This window comes from Solea solea, chromosome 15 (genome assembly GCF_958295425.1).
Source record: "Solea solea chromosome 15, fSolSol10.1, whole genome shotgun sequence".
Classification (NCBI taxonomy): Eukaryota; Metazoa; Chordata; class Actinopteri; order Pleuronectiformes; family Soleidae; genus Solea; species Solea solea.
The window spans coordinates 21410975-21430092 of NC_081148.1; the positions used below are offsets into that span (position 1 = coordinate 21410975).

Below are 19118 nucleotides of genomic sequence, written 5' to 3' on the forward strand. Positions count from 1 at the left end.
CTGTTTGAATGAGTTTTAATGGTTTCTTTGTTATCTGGGGCAAAGAAACCAGAAAATATTCACATTTAAGAAGCTGAAAAATCAGAAAACTTTTTATTAAAACACTCAAACCGATTATTTTATTAATCAATTAATCGTTCCAGTCCAATGAGAACTTTTACCCAAATCTCTCAAGCCCTAAAAAAAGAGTGGATTTCGGATCCTTGTAATCTGAAAGAACGCTGAATAAAAATGTAATAAAGATTGAGTTCAGCAGTGGAATCAAACAAAAACAAGGAGAAAAAAAATCAATAAAACTCAAACACAACATTTCAATTGACTACAATATACTTGTGATGTGTCATCTGTGTGATGCTGTTTTTCGAGCACACGTACGCACATGGGTATACATATGTACTGTATATGGTGAGACCTGGGTGGTCACCTGCAGGAGGTATGATCCCAGCGTGCATCAGCCCACCGTGGGACAGCATGTGGTGGCTCCCGCCCTCTGTCACACTTTGCAGCCTCTTGGGCGGTCGTCCAGGCCTCGAGCTGCAGGCAGAAAAACACAAACAGGCCTACGTTAGTCATTAAGGCAGTTTAATACTCCGCTCCCTCGGCCTCAGTCACTTTTTTTTTTTCTTCACGCTGAGACTACGATGGGTGGCCCCCGTGTTGGAGAAAACTGGTCGCTCACTCTGTTAAAAACTCTCTGATCCTGCTGAAATATCAACAAGCACAACACAGAAACCTGGGCGCTTCCAGGAAGGCTGCTGCACTGCAAATCTGCTCTCCCCGTGGATACGAGCAAGCAGAAACGGAGTTTCCCTATGGCATCAATAAAACACCTCATTACTGTTCAGCTTACTCATTCATTTGTTTGCTTATTAAATGTTGTTTGCTCGCCTACCTCCCTCCCTCTCCAGCCTGTCCTCGTGGGGTCGTTCATCCCCCCCCCCCATCCGTTTTTTTTCCCGCCATGTCACAACTTCTCAACAGAGAGGCTGTGACTGCGAGCACATTCACATGGTTTGATTGAGCCAGGCATGCTCAATCAATCCTGGGAGGAGGATTGTGAGTGTGAGTGTGTGTGTGTGTGTGTGTGTGAAACAAACTGTCAAATATCACTTTGGCTCTGACTAAACGGTGTGAATGTTCTGACGGGGGAAATGACACGGGCCACATCAGGTTTAATGACAAGCAGCGCGGCTCATCTCCTTTCATGCCATGCGGCCTCACATTTGGTAACATGAGTCTGTGTGAGCATGCGTGTGTGTGTGTGTGATATTAAAAGACGGGAGTGAGTGAAAGAAAGGGGGGAGAGAAGAAAAAAGACAGAAGACGGAAGAAGGTGTGACAGGGAGCGAAAGAAAGGGAAGGGACAATGCGCATGGAAAGGGAGATGCAGGGGAAAGATGAGGAGGTGTAAAGTGAGAGGAAATGTATAGAGGGAGAGTCTGAGAAAAGGTGGGAAAGAGAAGAAAAAATAAAAGAAGGAAAGAAAGAAAGAAAGAAAGAAAGAAAGAAAGAAAGAAAGAAAGAAGGGGGGATAGACGATAGCAGCACTAGCAGCAGCTTCCTAGCGTGGGGTGTCTTTGAGCAGATTTTAATTAGAATCTAATCCAGCCGTCATTAAGGCCCCATAAACGAAGCTGTCAGTCAGGAGATTAATGGCGCCTCATTTGCATATTGCATATAATTCATCAATTACCCAACAGAAAGGACCAATCCCCTGTTGACACACCCACTGGCTGAGGGGGGGGGGGGGGTAGAGGGAGATGGAGGGAGACAAAAAAGACGGAGAGGAAGATTGTGTGTAGTCACAAACTGTGGGAGAAAAACAGGTAGCTTGGCGTATGTGTGTGTGTGTGTGTGTGTGTGTGCATGAGAGTGCACACCTGTATGTGAGTGTGAGTGTGTGTGTGTGTGTGTGTGTTTCTGGCATGTGTGCGTATGAAGTGTTCAAAGGTTAATTTGATGAGCCGATGAGCTCCACAGTTCCTGCCCTCGGTTTTAATGAGTTGTTATTATTGTCTCTTATTATGGGCCCAGACCGACTGGGATGTGACAGCTGACATCAGATATCACACACACACACACACACACACACTCTCTCTCCCACACACCCGCGTACACCTGCTCACTCCCTGCCACATAGACAGTGAGAAAGACACACTCAGGTAAGAGGGATAAAGTCATGTATGTATAGGAGTGTGTGTGCTGTTCATTTAAAGAACCAGGGTGCCTTCACATCACATATTTTTATTTATTTATTTTTGGTGCTGCATATATATATATAGATATAGATATATATACATATGTGTATATAAAGATATATATACATGTGTGTGTATATATATATATATATATATATATATATATATATATATATATAGAGAGAGAGAGAGAGCGAGCAGCATACTGCGTTTTAACAAAAGCAGGAAGTGTATTTTTAGGTCTCAAGTTTGAAAGGTAACGCAACACATTTCCAGTGTAACTGATGTTGAAACATATCAAATGAACACACACACACACACACACACACACACACACACACACACACACACACACACACACACAGGCAAACACCAGTAGGGGGAAATAAAATACACAGAGACCAAAGTCTGTGGTTGGCTTTTTACTGCAGCCGCTTCCCTTTCCCTTACTACTGTTTATTTATATACACTAATTAATGGCCTGTGTGTTGATGGGTGTGTGTTTTGTGTGCGCCTTTGTGTATGTTGCATTTTGGTAGGGGGGGGGGGGGGGGCAGGCATAAAAAACTGGAACCTAATTTTGTGTTTAGTCTGCAAGTGCGTTGATACATCAAAGTGACCCGTAGAGGGAGGTCTATGTGTGTCTGTGCGTTACGTGTGTGCGTGTGTGTGTTTGTGTGTGTGTGAGGTTGGAGAGCACCGGTTCCCTGAGGTAGGATTAATGAAAAAGCCTTTCATGGAAAAGTCATCAAGCTGAGGGGATGGAATGAGAGAGAGGAGGGGGGGTGAGAGAGAAAACAGTGCATTGTGTGTATGTGTGTATGTGTGTGTGTGTGTGTGTGTAGAAGCGAGGAGGGGGTGTATGGCTTATGACCTCTTTGTCTCAAACTTTAATTAAAATCTCACCCAGACGTCCTCCCTCATGCCAACGCACTGCCCACACACACACACACACACACGCACACGCACACACACACACACACACACACACACATACAGGGTACAGTGAGTTCTGCCCTGCTAACTTCACATGCATGTTACCTGAAACATGAAACGGCAAACATGGCAGCTGGAGCTTAGCACAGGTGGAACAGAGACAAAACGCAACAAAGATGACAGATCTCTCTCTCTCTCTCTCTGTTCCATGTAAACACACACACACACACACACACACACACACACTGGAGGGGGAAAGAGAAAAGTAATGAAAGAGGAGGAAGTGTTACAGTCAAAACACTGGAACAGCTACTGGCTTTGGAGGAACTGAGGTGCTGATAGGTAGCAGCTGTGTGTGTGTTTATGTGACTCTTTGTAGGAGAGGAAGAGAGGGGGGGGAAAAAAGGAGAACTAGCTCAAACAAGATTTTGTTTGGAATATATTAGCGGCGGTTTACGGCTCCCATCCTTTCAATCTGTGTCTATCACGCGGGTTTGTATTCACCGTCACGGTCCGGTTTGATAAATCATATCGTCGCCGCCGCCGCTGTATGCAGGAAATCTTATGCTGCTGGTTAGGGGAGGCAGAGAAAGATTGATGGTGTGATCTCGTTCACAAATCGAGGGCTGAAGAAGAAGCTTTTTCCTGTGCCGTTGTTATTAGAAGAGACTGTGTGATGATGTCATGACAGAGGCAGGCGGGACAATACAAACACTGTCTCACACACACACACACACACATTCACAGCCGTTTGATCATGGCAAGAATCTGATCTCCTAAACTGATACCGCCTTACATTCCTCTCCCACATTCCAGGGTCAAGACGATGTCAAACCTGTGTGTGTGTGTGTGTGTGTGTACTCCATTTAGACCTGTCATAGTAGGAGACATGGAGGCCCTCTCTACCTCATCATGCTCTTCTCTATAAAACATCAAAAGAGTGAGGAGGTTAAAGTTGACCTGAAAACCCCACCCCACAGCACACACATGCACACACACATAAAATTGATTTTATATCTTAGTGAGGACATAACAAATTCCCTAGACCCTTACCCTACCCTTAACCTAACCCTACAAACTAGGTCTTAACCCTGAAAAAGCCCTTTAAAGTTGTGGGGCACAAAGATAAGTTAGTACTTTTTTGGACCTCACAACAATATAAATACAGTACACACACATATGTTTGTATAGCATTCATAGTGAGGACATTCATAGACATAATATATTCTCTAGCCCCTTACCCTACCCTTAACCATCACAACTAAGTACCTAACCCAAACTTTTACCCTTACCTAATTCAAACCGGTCTTAACCCTGAAAAAGTCTTTATTAGGTGTGTCCGAATGTGAGGACCAGCCAAGATGTCCTCACTTTTCCAAAATGTCCTCACTTCCTTAGGTATATAAGTTTATTGGTCCTCACAAAGATACCCATACAATAACTCACACACACACACACACACACAGCCCTCCTCCCCTTCATCTTATGGCTGCTCACTTTGACAGTGAGTTATAGTGTGGCAGTGGATACACAGCTTTGAGGAGCCCATCTTCTCATGCACACACACAGCTATTCTTTTTTACAAACACTGCATCGACTTCCCATCACTTGGACAACGTAAAGAAAGCCTCATCCCGAACCTGAACCGTAACCACAACTCCAATCTTAAACCCAAACTTAACCAGTTCCCAAGAAATTGGGACTATTGGTCCTGACAAGGCCAGTGTTTATGCCAGAAATGACCCTGAGGAGGTAACAAATACAAGTACACACACACACACACACACAACAAACAGCAGCTTGCCGCTGCCAACTTGCGAGGCCAAGATTTGCCACAGAGAAACACAAAAAGTGGGCTTTTGTTGCACTCCACAGGATCTCCTTTATCAATCATTGTGTGATTGAGCTACATTTCTTTTGTTGTGCCTGATGTTTGTTCTTCACCTGCTTAATAGATATTTAAGCCATACATTTACCCTTTTATCTTTCATCGATGTCAATCCCTGCATGTGCCGAGGTGCAGAGGTTTCACTTCGTCTACTTCCACTCAATTCATGAAAGCTGTTATTTACTGTGTATGAGTCTGTTAAAATGTTCTCCACCTGAACATGGATGTTGTTCATTTTTAATATCATTTTTTAATGCTTTTAAAAGCCACAAACAGTGAACTAAAGGAAACAAATGCATATAACTATTTTCGAGCCAGGTACCAAAAAGCAAACAAGAAATATCATTATCAATATGATTTTCATATAATTTAGATGCATCGCAGCTGCCACTTTTCAAGTCTCAGATGTTTATGCACTCAAATTATGTTTTTTATGACCACATGCTTTGTTACAAGGACTCTCGTCTCCCCATATTACACAGTTTTTACCTAATGTGAAGGGAGGGGCATTTGTGTGTTGAGTTTCCACACCAAGCATGCATTTCATATACTATGTGAAATAGGGTGTATATTATACACACACACACACACATACTGTTTGACCTGGTCTAGCTGTTTGATGTGTTTTTCTAACTGAGAATGAAACTGTTCCTTTGTGAGCGAGAGAGAAAAGGACGGAGGATCAGGTTGCCTCCTACACACCATGTTCTCTCTGTGGAACTAATGTCATTTAGCAGCAAAGCCAGCAAACACACAGGCGTGACCGTGTGAGTTTGTGTGTGTGTGTTAGTGAGAGTTTACGTGTGTGTGTGTGTGTGTGTGGAGGTGACAGACAGAGCAGAAAGAGTGTGTGTTTTGTGTCACCTATGCATGAATTATAACTAAGCTTTGACTGAGGGTGAAGTCGGCCCTTCTTCATGGCTTGATGAGTCAGTGGTCAGGGTGTGTGTGTGGTCCAGCTCTTGCTTATGTTGTGGGGACCTAAATGTGTTTACACAGTCACACGATTGGTGATTTTCTGTCTTAGGTGTGAAAAAAAGAAGTTTATACAACACAAACTATTGAAATGCCTTAGGTAAAAGCATGTTTAAAGGTTAGAGTAAGGTGAAATTGGCATCACGGTAAAGGTTAGGGTGAAAATAAATAAATAAATAAATAAATAAATAAAAGGTATGGCATAAGTCCTTAGCCATAAAATCCATGTAATGTCCTGTGAAGTCATGGAGGCACAGCCATGTGTGCGTGTGTGTTTACTCGCGCACACACAGCAGGGGTGAAAGAGTGAGACAAAGAGGAGAAGAGAAAAACAATGATAACAGAGGGCATTTTCACAACCTCTGCTTCAGAGTGTTTAATTTTAATCTTTAAAAGAAAAACCCCACTGAACGAACAAACAGCCGAGAGAATAAACAGCGGGGATCCATGTAAAAGAGTTCCGTTAGTCGTGTGAAACAATCCGACATGGCTGTTAATTCTCCGCCAGCTTGTCTGACTGCACTGGACTGGACTGGAAAATAATAAGTGATGTCTGTCTTAATCAGTAACCAAAGGAAAACAAATGAGCGCCGACACGGTCACACACACAGACAGAACATCATATTTGTGGAGATGTTCTGAGAACTTTTAGGTTTAATCAGCCTTCTTTCCTGTTTTAATAAACCAACCTGTGTCCCACTTTTTTTATTTCTTTTATTTTTTTAAACTCTGTGTTGCATCCACATCAGATTTGCCTATGATGTAAGGGGATGATACTAATGGCAGCCACAGCACACGTGAAGCCCACAGACAGAGAATCACGCAAGTCTTTTGAAGGTTTCGCCCGAGTGATGTTTCCACATCTCATTAACTAAAAGCCGTTTGAGTGTTGTCTGTGGATAATTAGAGATGTTGGAGGCTATGTGTTTTCAAAGTCACAGAACAACGTTGCCAGCATTAGCACCTGACATGGAGGAAATCCCAAAGCAGCCGGAAGACGTGTCTGAATTTTGTCTTGGTTGCAGGGCCTCAAATACTTACATACGCAGGTGTTAATCCCAGCTCATGGAGCTGGGAGCTGATTCCTGCAATAGTTTGTTCCAGGGTGTTCGTGGTTTTTGCTCACCAAGTCAAAGCTTGTCTCAAAAACTAACACCTGGTGTTAATATCAAAGCACTAAGCTTAGAGATTAAAACAAACAGAGCTACATAAAAAAAAATAAAAAAACAGACCTGGATGATTTGACCTCCACCCAAGAATCATTAAAGACAGGTTAAAAATAGTTTCAGCATTCCCGATTCAGTTTGTCAGTGCAAGTCGTGTCACATCTTGATGCATCCCCAATCTGCATATAATGGCAGGTGTAAATTGGATCATTCATGCTCCGAGGAGGGCGGATTAACTATCAAACAATATGAATTCCCCAAACTCGGGATAATCCGCACTCCTCTGGATTCAAATCCATGCTGTTATGAGCATGTGGTCTGCACAGGAGCAGACTGGGGGCACCAGGAAACCACAAATCCCATCCAATTTAGCCCCTTTATCCAAACATCTCTGTGGCGTATTGGATTGATGACCCGTGTAGCTGGTCACCATTGGAGTTCTGCAAAACAGCTCATTTACATAATCGCATCATAAACACCGAGAATTCATTTAATCATCTTCTCTGTTCTGATGCTCAGGGCTAAAGAGTGTTGATATGATAAGACAGCGAGTTATTAAGGAAGGAGAGAGAGACGGAGGGAGAAAGAGAGAGGGAGGAAGAGTGAAGGAAGAGGGAGAGAGCAAAGGGATCAGTGAGTGAGTGAGTGAGCTTGTCCTGATTTAAGCTGCCGCTTGGGGCCAAATGAAAATTAATTAATTTCTGTGAAGAATCAATTTCTCAGAATGACAGTGTCAGATTCAATGTGTACAAGTGTGTGTGTGTGTGTGTGTGTAGAGCGAGAGAGAGAGAGCGAGAGAGTGTGTACATGTGTGTGCATGTCAAAGAGAGAGAGAGAGAGAGCGAGAGAGATCACAGCCTGCGATAACATGACAAACTTTAAGAGTTTTCTTTTAATTAGGATTACTAAAATTCATTATCATCAACACCATCATCATCCCAACTTTCATCGCCCGTTAAAGCAGTAATTAGGAAACAGGCCCAGCAGCGGTAACGTGGTGAATAAAAGGGCCTACAATCAGTCACCTTCAAATAGTTTACAACCTGCAGCACAATCAAAAACAAATCATACTTAATCAGAGGAAATAAGTGATAGAATATCCCTTTATGGTTGACATGTGGCCTCTGGAAGTCATCACCACCCCCTTTGCCTTAGATGGATCTCACGCAGGTATCAGTGTAAGGTCAAAGCCAAGTGGAATATCAGCGCCAAGTGATATAATTTAACATAATAAAGATAGAACATACATTAATAGAATGTTTATGCATTGTGCAAACACAGTTTGAGATGTAAACACATGATCAGGATGTGAATTTTGCCTCAGATGTGTGAAATGTTCTGTCCATAAAGAAGTTTAAAAACGCAGTAACTATCCATGTTGGGAACGTTATCCAAGTCCTGAAACGCTGCAGAAATATGATGCATTCATAGTATCATCTAAAACCACATGTCAGTAAACATGACAATAACCAGGGGCAGGACAGGACCAGCAGATAAGAGAAGGTGAGGTGTGAGACAGGTCTGCACAACACGACCAATAATGTCATTATTATAATCATTATCATCATTTTTCAAATGAGTTCATATCTGTAATCATTAGGATAAATACACATGTTTATACTTGTGTAAAAGATGAGTTATTGTGGTTTTAAACTTCTTTAACGGACTTGAAAAGTATAAACACTCATTGAACAGAAATGTTAAACAAATCTGAGGCAAAAAAAACATTAAAAATGATCACGTATGCGCTTCATAAGTCAAAGTGTATTGAGCAGTACATCTATTGATTATTTTCATCATGGATTAGTTGTTAATTGCACATGTTTTCAAACGAATGATGTTCACTTTGCAGTCATAAAGGAGCAATGAAACTATTGCTTCAGATAATCACATATAGCACATTTAAGAAGCATATATCACTTTATTTAAAAAAACAAAAACACTAAAATAGTTGCTCCAGCCCTAAAAGCTATATATTGCAACATATATAATATTATTGAATTATAGCCCAACTTATAAAGAAAATCCTAAAATTGAATTATTACACGTAAGGCTAAAGTTTCAAAACGATAATTATCGCGATAAATGGTCAGCTAATTATTGATTTAGTTTTTGCTTCTGAGTTAAAGTTATATGTGGTTTTAAACTTCTTTTGGGACTTAAAACAACAATAACTTGTTAAACTAAGTTCAAACATTACTGAATCATTGCCTCGCCCTAATGACACGTAAACCTGTCACTTTCCCTCTAATACACATTAAAACTTAAAATGGCTGACCCCCAGGTCACCGTGTTGACCCGGCTTCCCCCCGCCTCACCTTGCGTTGGTACAGTCGCTGTAGAGCGTCTCGAAGTCCTGTCTGGAGATGAGTTTGCACCGGTTCACCCCGGGCTGGATGGCACCGAGCCCCCGCAGCACCCGCACCTGCTCTACGTTGCACACCACCGGCGTAATGTCCAGCCGTTTGAGCTTGGTGTAGACGGTGTGGAGCCCCCCGACCAGGTGCTTGAGGAACACGTCGAACGCTTGCGGCAGGCAGATGAGCTCCGTGTCTCTCACCGTGAACGAGGCCAGCTTGGCACCTTTCACCTCCACCAGCTTACACTCGTTGTTCTGCGGCGTGCTCTCCACGGGCGACGGCGTGGCGTACACGGGCTTGGCACTGCCGGACAACAAGGGGGCTCCTCCGCTCTTTAACGGCGCGCCGTTCGGGAGTAAGAGTTCCGCGCGGAACTGGTGCAGCAGCGCCGGGTGAGCCACCGGAGGAGCCGGGGACGAGGCGGCGGAGGTGGCCGCAGGTGGCGGGGAGGTGTTGGCCGGAGACACGGAACTCGGCGCCGCGTGGTGCGCGAGCGAAGCGGCCGGGAGCAGAGTCTGAGCAGCCGCAGTTGCCATAGTAGTCATGTCCGACAATTTACACTTTTCTGACAAGGAAAAAAAGTAAACTTTAACGTAAAACTAGTAAAGAAATACAGTCAATCGGCTGCGGAGCGAGAGGGAAGTGCGCATGGATTATGCCAAAGAGGAGAGGGGGATGATAAAAGAAGAAGAAGAAGAAGAAGAGAAGGAGTCAAGATCCGTGCGTGGGAAAACAGATCATCACATAGTTGATTCAGAATGAGAGGAGGATTGTCTCCGAGCTGGAGGAGATGCTACTGTCACATTATCATAAAGAGGAGGAGCCTGGGCTTGTTCTTAGAGAGTGAGAGACACTTTCACAGACAGAGAGAGAGAGAGAGAGAGAGAGAGGGAGTCAGAGGAAAAGATTAGCCCACATAAACTTAGGATAAGCCTGTTTATGAACGCCTAACTAAAACACACTTTTTATAATATGAACACTTGTAGTGGGACTTAGAGCATCCGTGGCCTTAATCATCTCCTTTACTGCATTTTAAACCTTCACAGTAATCTTTAGTTAACACAAACATGACACTAATAGTTGTGCACTCACACCCTATATATGTATATATATATATATATATATATATATATGTATATATATATATATATGTATATATATATATATATATATATATATGTATATATATATATATATGTGTGTGTGTGTGTGTGTGTGTATAATCTTTGATCTCTTTACTGTCTTTTCCTCTGAGCTCTGTGATCATTCATGGATCACAGAGACTTTGATACATCTATCAGATTCAAAATCAGAAAAATCAATGTGATTTATGCAAGAAACTTTAAATCATTAGGGGTGTCAAACTTGCGGCCTGCGGGCCACATGTGGCCCTCCAGTCGATTTTATAGCCCCCATTACACCTGGAATTTAAATGTGGTTTCTGTCATCAGATGGCACCTGACCACATGTAAGTACAGGTGTAAATACATTGAAAAAGTACCACTATTTTGATTAACATTTTTACTTAAGTACAATTTACTTTTTTACTTCTTTCTTGTGCAGAATCTCACATGCATTGTTTTCAATTAAAGGCAAACCTTTACAAATGAAAGTGCTGACAAAATCAAATATGTAAACACATAATGTATCAGTGAAAATGGGTCAAAGGTCACATATGCATTAACTTTCGCACTCACTCAGGGAGCATGTTAAAGGAAAAATCCGGAGTTACAGACATTCTAGCTCTATTTTCAGATAATAATGAGTTCATATTTTGTGTTTCGCACTTTGACGCCACAGAACAACAACGTTCTGCTTCATAAACATCCTTCTTTAGAATCTGTCTGTACAATTGCAGAGTTATGGACACTGCCGTTTGTAGCACTTTCGGTCGAAATTGCAAAATACGAAATTTCTCAAAACTCATCCGATTGACATGGTCATACCAACACAAAATATGAACTTTTTATTATCCGAAAATAGACCTAGAACGTCTGTAACACTGGATTTTTCCTTTAACTATAACATGTATCACCATAATAATATACAGCAGTTTATTGTGAACAATATCTTTGTTGTTCCATATCAAAATAGACTTTTATTTTGAAATTCCGTGAAATATCAGCACAAATATTGTTATTGCGATATCGTAATAGAATATGGTGATAGAATTTTCAACCCATATCACCCACACCCCCTTGACTAGCGCCCTCATGACCAGACTTGATGCTCGGTGGCCCCCTGGTCCTTTGAGTTTAAGACCCCTGCTTCAAATGCTGCTTTTTTGAATGTGTGATTATATGAGGTATTGACACCTCAACATCGGCTTTGAACCAGCCTGGAACCCAGACACCCGCTCTGTCTCACTGTTTACATGGCTGCCAGCAGGAACAGAAGGAAAAACAGATTTTAGCCACTTAATAAAAGGCTCACCTAATAAAATCTACCCCCTGCTTAAGTCTGGGAGATATTAAGAATTATGTTCAGCACTTTGTCTCACTGGATGGCAGCCTTTTTTTTTTTTTTGCATGAAAACTAAAGTTTGTTAACCGCTCAATCACCCGCACTGAAGTCCATAGAGAAAGCCAGCGATTTTAGCTCGCGGGGATACAGGAGCTGCTGTTGTGCTGCTGCCTCGTTTGTTAAAGTCTGTGGCACGTAGGTCAACCCGGACAAATGATGCCAGATTCCAGAGGTATAAAATAACACATTTGAATTTACTGGTGGAGGCAGCTGTGGATTAACAACGCCTGTGTGCTGCGATGTAAAATCGTTGGTTTTCTCAATGGACTTTGGTGCAGGGAGAGTGACCAGTTTAGAAACTTTAGTTTACAAATGGAAGAAGTGGTGCGAATGGCGAGGAAAAGGCGGCAGACATATTCTTGAGATATCGTACACTTAAATAGGTGTAGGTTTTATTAGCTTTATGAGCCGAAAAATTACGTAAATTGTTTTTGTTTTTCATAGAAATCTTGAGAACAAAGTTTGTTGGAAAAACCTTATTGGTACGGAACATTCTGATGTTTTCTTCTGTTAAAGAACAATCAAACAACAGGTTAATTGCCATATCAATCCAATTTAAAGAAAGTTTAACAACACAATAATTAAAGCTAACGGTAAAAGAGACTCTTGTTACCTCCTATTTATGATATTTTTTTAACGTTAAAGCTCAATGTAAGCACGGAAGCAGATTTATTCCCAATAAGATAATTATTATTTTTTTGGTTATTTGTTTTATTTTATTCTAAACACTGCGGTCAAAAATCCTCAGCTCCACTCCAATCACATACCCTGGTATATACAGTAGAACAGCATTTATGATTTTTCCTCCCAAGTACCACCAGAGGAAGCCCGGCGTACCACTGGTGGTACCCGTGCCCCAGTTTGAGAACCGTGGCCTTAAGTAATTCATGTTGTACATCTTTTTTTTCTGCTGCACGTGGGCCATTTGGACATCGTTTGTTCTCTGGATTTTTTTCCCCCCGCTTTCTCAAATCAGCAGAAAATCTGAATTTGAAGAATTTGAAGGTGTTCAGAAAACGCTCCCGAGAGATGAGAGACTGTAGAAAAGCTTGTAAGGCGGGAGGAGGGTGCAGTAACCTTGGCTTGACAAATTGACCTCTTTACCTGTTCCCTTGTAATGCTTCCTCATCCAGTCTGCACACACACACGCGTGCGCGCACACCCATCATTTACATATGGCGCTCGCAGTCCTTTCAAAGTGGCTTTCACGGAACATTGTGCTGATAATGATCTTGGTCGTGAGGGAGAAAGAGAGAGACACACACACAGATCTCCGGAGACCATCTCGCCATAAGACAAGGGGGAAGAGGATAAAACTCTGACTGTACTCCAACTCAAAGGACTCCGACACCCTTTTCCTCCCAACACCCCCACCCCACCCCTCTCTCCAATAAGCCCTCTTGTGTTTTTTAATTGGCAGAAATTAATCTTTAGGATGTAGATGGTAGATTTACATTCATTAAAAGTCAAGAGAGGAAGCCAGGCTTGATGCTAATCAAATCTGCTTAATTATGCTTAACATGAGTATCTCCAGGGGAAGAGAGAGAGAGAGAGAGAGAGAGAGAGGGAGAGGGAGGGAGAAAGAGAGATAACTCGAACTTTTTACTTTTTGCCTTTGATAACTCCTGCTGAGTATGGCCTTTTCCTCGCCAAAGAGAAATGTCACGACTCTCTCCCTCTCTCTCTTTTTTCTGCAGAAAACACACTGATAAAGCCATCAGTGTTACGCAGAGCTGATTCATGTTGTAAATTCCCACCTTAAACTGTTCCTGAGCTGTGAAATGTTCAATTTTAGTCACAAAGCGTTTGGCCCGTGTGACTAAAATTGAACACTTGCCACCTTTGAAACTGTTTGGAAAGCCGGGCGAAATGTTCAGTTTTAGCCTCCCAGGCCGTAGCTTTTTGAGGCTTTAATTTAAGGTCATGGCGTCAAATGTCGACACGTATGATGATAAATTATGAGCCATAATCGTGATGAGTAAACATGTCAGTCTCTAAAGGAATCACTTGTGATTGCAGCCTCATTTCTTTTTCATTTTAGTGTTGAAGGGAACACATGCAGGTTAGGTTTCAGGACTCCCTGGTGGGAAGTGACTTTTTCTCACAACAGGAAGGTCATTGGTTTAATTCATGCAGCCGCTATTGTGCTTAAACTCCCCTGAAATGAAACAATGAGCTGATATTGAATGTAATATCCCTCTAGTGACTGGACTATAAAAACACAACATGTGATACAAAGGGGAAGACAGAAAGAACAAAATCCGTTCTTGTACTGTGTGATATTAAAGAGGAACTTCCTTGATTTTTTGTTTTGAATGGAGAGAAAAAGTACTGGCTCTCCTTGATGAGTTGGGGGGGAAAAAAACAACCCTGCCCATCATCATGACAACATTATACAAGCACAACAATAATAACAATAAGTGGAGTTTTCATTGTCCTGGTCCTAGGCCACTTCTTGTTCCACAGGGGGGAAAAGATTCTCCCTTCACTACATTAAGCCAAGTTAATTAATAATTTATATATTCCTCTAATTGCTTCAGTACACTTATTATTCTTAGATTTACCTTCCCACACTTGGCCCACTTGCATTCGTTTCCCGCTATATATTTTAGAGCTACGGCTCTCAAACTGTGGCACGTGTACCAATGGTGGTACGCGAGCTTCCTCTGGTGGTAAAATCAGAAATACTATTCTACTGTTTATATCCGGGTATGTGATCAGAGTGGAGCTAAGGAATTATGACTCCTTATATGGACATCCTGGGGTGTGTGTTTATAGGTCACATCTTCAGGTGTTTTTCGTCTTCTTATGTCAAAGTTATGATACGTTTTCTATCACTTAAAAAAATAGTGAGTAGTGATAATTGTGCAGAAGTCACAAAATAGACGTTTTTTCTTTTATATTTGTTCACGCCAAGTGAAAAGCCAAATTTCACAAATTCAATCCGTTTAAAAAAATGGTACTTTTTTAAATCTTTTTCATCAGATTGCCTACAGGTTGTGCTGAAAAAAATGACATAACACACTATATTGCACATTCTTATAGCCTCCATATATACGTGTCAACATAGTAATGGAAAGAAAGCAGCTTAAATGCTCTGTGTTCTAAGGGTTCAAGCCAACATGTGTGTCAAAATATCATATTGGATGATTTATTGTCTTGATCTTTACACGTCATATTCTACAGACTCAAGTCTTTGTTTCTCACAGATCTGCACACATATCACACAGTTATCATTTTAAATATGTTCTTCCAATGAAAATGAGAATGAGGGATTAGGTAAATAGGACATTTTAAACTGACCATAGGTGTCAGATGAGACAGCAAGTGGTAGAAAATGGATGGATATGTCAAGAAAAATAAAACAAATGTAAGGATTCACTAGTGAAGCTTACTCTTTACAACTATCTGAGACAAAAAAAGAGATACAAAATCTGGCTGCAGCTATTTTGACAATTACTCATATTTATCTTGCCACACAGTGCCACTGTGAGCCAAAGAGACAAAGATAATGTTCATGTTGTGTCCCTGTTTGACAGCCAAGCTGCGGCCCCATTTCCACATGTCTGTTTTGGCCAGCGAGCGGCACAAGCATGAGGGAAATGTGTAGGTGGTTAGATCAGCCGATGAAGTGTAAATACCACTCAATCTGTTCTCATTAGAGGAGTAAAAACATACGAATCACTTCGCCTCTATTAAAAATGCCCCAGGGTCCCTGCTGCGTAAGTGTGTGTGTGCATGTTTGTGAGAGGGAGACAGATAGAGAAGGGAAGGGGGGGGTCAGAGAACGATGTTTTGGCATTTGTGTCTGCAGAGGGGATCTCAAATGCCACCACCATCAACGCCGCTTAATTCTCACAAACACACTCTTAATCTGAACAGACAATCCGTTCCGACAGCCACTGTTATGATTCAAATCAACTTAGAGTGAAGGGTGTGTGTGTGTGTGTGCGTGTGCGTGCTCTTGTGTGTGAGTGAGAGTGTTTGTCATTGTGTTTTGGTATGTGATTAGACGTCTTTGTGTGTGTGTGCATGCTCATCTCCATCTCTGTGTGTGTGTGTGTGTGAGACCAAGATATCACACATCCATTCCACATTCCCCCTATGATAATGTGGATTGATTATGGATATGATAATGAGAGGCCGGCACGGCGTCGCGACCTTCACAAGGTCTAATTGAAACAAGCGTTGGTCCTCCGAAGCACTTATCAAGTCACACAGCACATCATTAATCACACGGAATACAAGCTGTCACTGCAACACACACACACACACAGACACACAAACACACTTTTTTTGTTTTTCTAACACACGCACACTCATTCTCTGTCTCTCGATCACACACACACACACACACACAATGCAAGCTGTCACTACAATATGCCTGGTATTGTCTTCTTTTAAAGCGAGTGGACAGCTCGTCCACCCTCCGTCTCTATCTCCTACAAGAAAAGTTAAGGCACAAACAGGCTGTTGGGAGTTGAACCTTCTGAAAAAACAACAAAACAAAACTGAAAAAGGGGGAAAGACGGAAAAGAAAACAGTGAGGGAATGTTAAAACAATTCGACTAATATGAGCAGCTGCTCACTGCGCCCCAAACTCGCCTCAAATTGAATTAGCCCAAGTTGTTATACTACCTGCTTTTTATTAGAAGACAATTTACACAACCAAATCTGATTCCAATGTCTGATTAAGGCGGCATATGGCGCTCACCTGTTAAACACAACATGTTCAGCACCAGCTTAACGCCTCGGTGAGCCACCCGAGTAAACTAATAAGCCCAATATCATATTAGTCATTACATAGTCCAACACACAAAATTCCAATCTGATAAAAAGGTGGTTTCATTATCACCAAAGGGAAAACACAAGGGAGTTTGCGTTGCGCGCCGTGTCGATGCCATCCCCAACTTTGTTAATTGTTATTCAATTAACTGCTTTTGTTAATGAAACCAATTAATGGCCTTAAAACAAGCAGGGTGATATACGATTATTATGCATCTATGCATAGACAGCTAATTACATCTGTAAATCAATCAATTCCACATTAATCTGCTTGGAAATCGTCCAAAAACAACAAAGTCACCAAAAGACTTTGGAAGTTTTTTTTCTTCTTCTTTTTTTTTTAAACATATTTTGATTGCCATGCCATTATCCCGTGTAATGATTGTTAACGATCCTGTAAGGAGTTTATGATCCAATTTCCTATGCTGTGACTTTAATTGGGGAACTAAATAGTATAATCTTACAGTATGAAAGTGAGGCCCGTATTTAATCAAGGTTGTGTTGGAGTGGAGCGGGAACAAGGTCACAAAACTCCTCTTACTTAGGGGCAGTTAGTGAGGCTTGTTGACAGGTTCAATCAGTTACAGAAATATTCATAAATCCGTCTCTGCCCGTGTCACGCAGACTTAATGAGCTTAATGAGTATGATCTCTTCTCAAGGAGTGTTTAATCTTCTTCTCACTGCATTTGGAAACCATTCAGACTGCTTCACTTATCATCCCTATACTGACATTGTGTGGTCTTCTGTGTGTGAGAGGGTTACTCAGGAAACAAGGGGTGCACTGTAACTGCACCTTACAAAGCATATTGCGGAACATTGTTTTTAAGAGGTATGATTAAGGGCATTCAGGGTCACTTAGTGAATGTATGTAAACATGCTCTGTGTATTTGTGTATATGCAGTATGTATGGTACATAAAGTACTGTGTAAATGTCGTTGATCAGTGTTTGTCAAACCTGGAAATGATGATGTTCTCGAATGTCTTGTTTTGTCCACAAACTAAAATGATTCAGTTTTAATGATATCTTAAAAATATTCACATTCAAGAAGATAAAACAATCAGAAATATTGTTTTAATCATGAAAAAAGCCCAAATGTTGGCCTGAATACAATAAGTAAATAAATAAAAAAAATAATTAGTTATACCAAAGTGACACCAAAGACATAAAAACAATAAAGCTAGACTTTTGCACATGACTGTAAAGATACAGTACTAAGTAAATATTGTGTTGACATATTGTATGTAAATATTGTAAGATACACTTTAGTTGAGAGCGTTGACCAAAGGATTCAAAATGCTAATTAATTTCTTTCTTAATATGTTTGAAACCAATAAATCAATCAATTGTACTCACCGTACCTGGCACCGTCTGACTCGCATGCAGATGAGGAGAATCTGGAAGCTTAGGCTGTGACCTTCCACAACAGATATAGCGAAGCTTCAACATCAGACAGCATCGTTATTTTAGCAGAACAATTTTTCTCGTGTGACACTTTTGGGTGAGGCCCGACAACTTATTTGCAAATGGCAAAATGTAATTCAGTAACAACGTATTCAGACCGCTCCCTGACACTTGAAATTTGGGTCAGGTACTTTCTTTTGATTGTTCGTTGAGATGTTTTTACACCTTGATTGGAGTCCGCGTGCAGCTGACCTGATTTATATTTATATGGGAGGCAAACATCCGTCTATATATGTTTCCCCCATTTCCACACAGCTCCTTAAAGGCCCTACTCCCCTGATTGTTAATTTTGTCCAGGGTTGGTCAGGTGGTTGTTTTTCCCCTTTTTAGTTAATTTCTCCTGTTCCTGTGTTGTCAATATTTTTGTAGCATATTGACGTTGTTTTCATAAGATAATATGGGTGTTAAATTAGTTTTGTACAAACATCAACAGATCCTTTACATAAAAAAAAACTTCTAATCAGTCCAGTCTAATTATTATATCCACCACACACCTGAACCATAATTGCAACACAGAGATCAGATCTTTCACTTTTTAAATGAGACTGCCCTCATTTATCAGCTGGCCTGGATAATTATCAGACGTACAAACATAAACACCTTCAGAAGTTCTGACGAGGAACCTGCTTGCCTCTACAGTTTAGAGTCATGTGACCTGACCAGTGCCCTAGTTGAGCACCTCTTAGATGTTTATGCATATGTGGACGCTAATCTCTCAGTCAGGACTATGGGATTTGGGAATATTTTGTTTTACAGAGATCAAAGTAGCCGCTTTGGATCAGGAGAAACCCTTCAAACACATCAAACAGAGAGCGGTGCGTCCC

At 41.3% G+C, this 19118-nt stretch overlaps 1 protein-coding gene across 5 annotated transcripts in view; it reads right to left on the bottom strand.

Moving 5' to 3' along the window:
* The window catches only part of dachc (dachshund c), a 34495-nt gene extending 24078 nt beyond the window's left edge, over positions 1-10417 (bottom strand). For 2 of the 5 annotated variants that reach the window (XM_058650713.1, XM_058650714.1), the window contains exons 1-2: positions 9482-10417; positions 380-534 (exon numbers count right to left, since the gene is read on the bottom strand). In XM_058650713.1, coding sequence (XP_058506696.1) covers positions 380-534; positions 9482-10068 — 742 coding nt within the window. In that variant the 5' untranslated portion in view covers positions 10069-10417. The remainder of the gene's footprint in view (positions 1-379; positions 535-9481) is intronic. The other 3 variants (XM_058650715.1, XM_058650716.1, XM_058650717.1) reach the window with 3 other exon arrangements.
* Positions 10418-19118: the final 8701 nt, after the last annotated feature.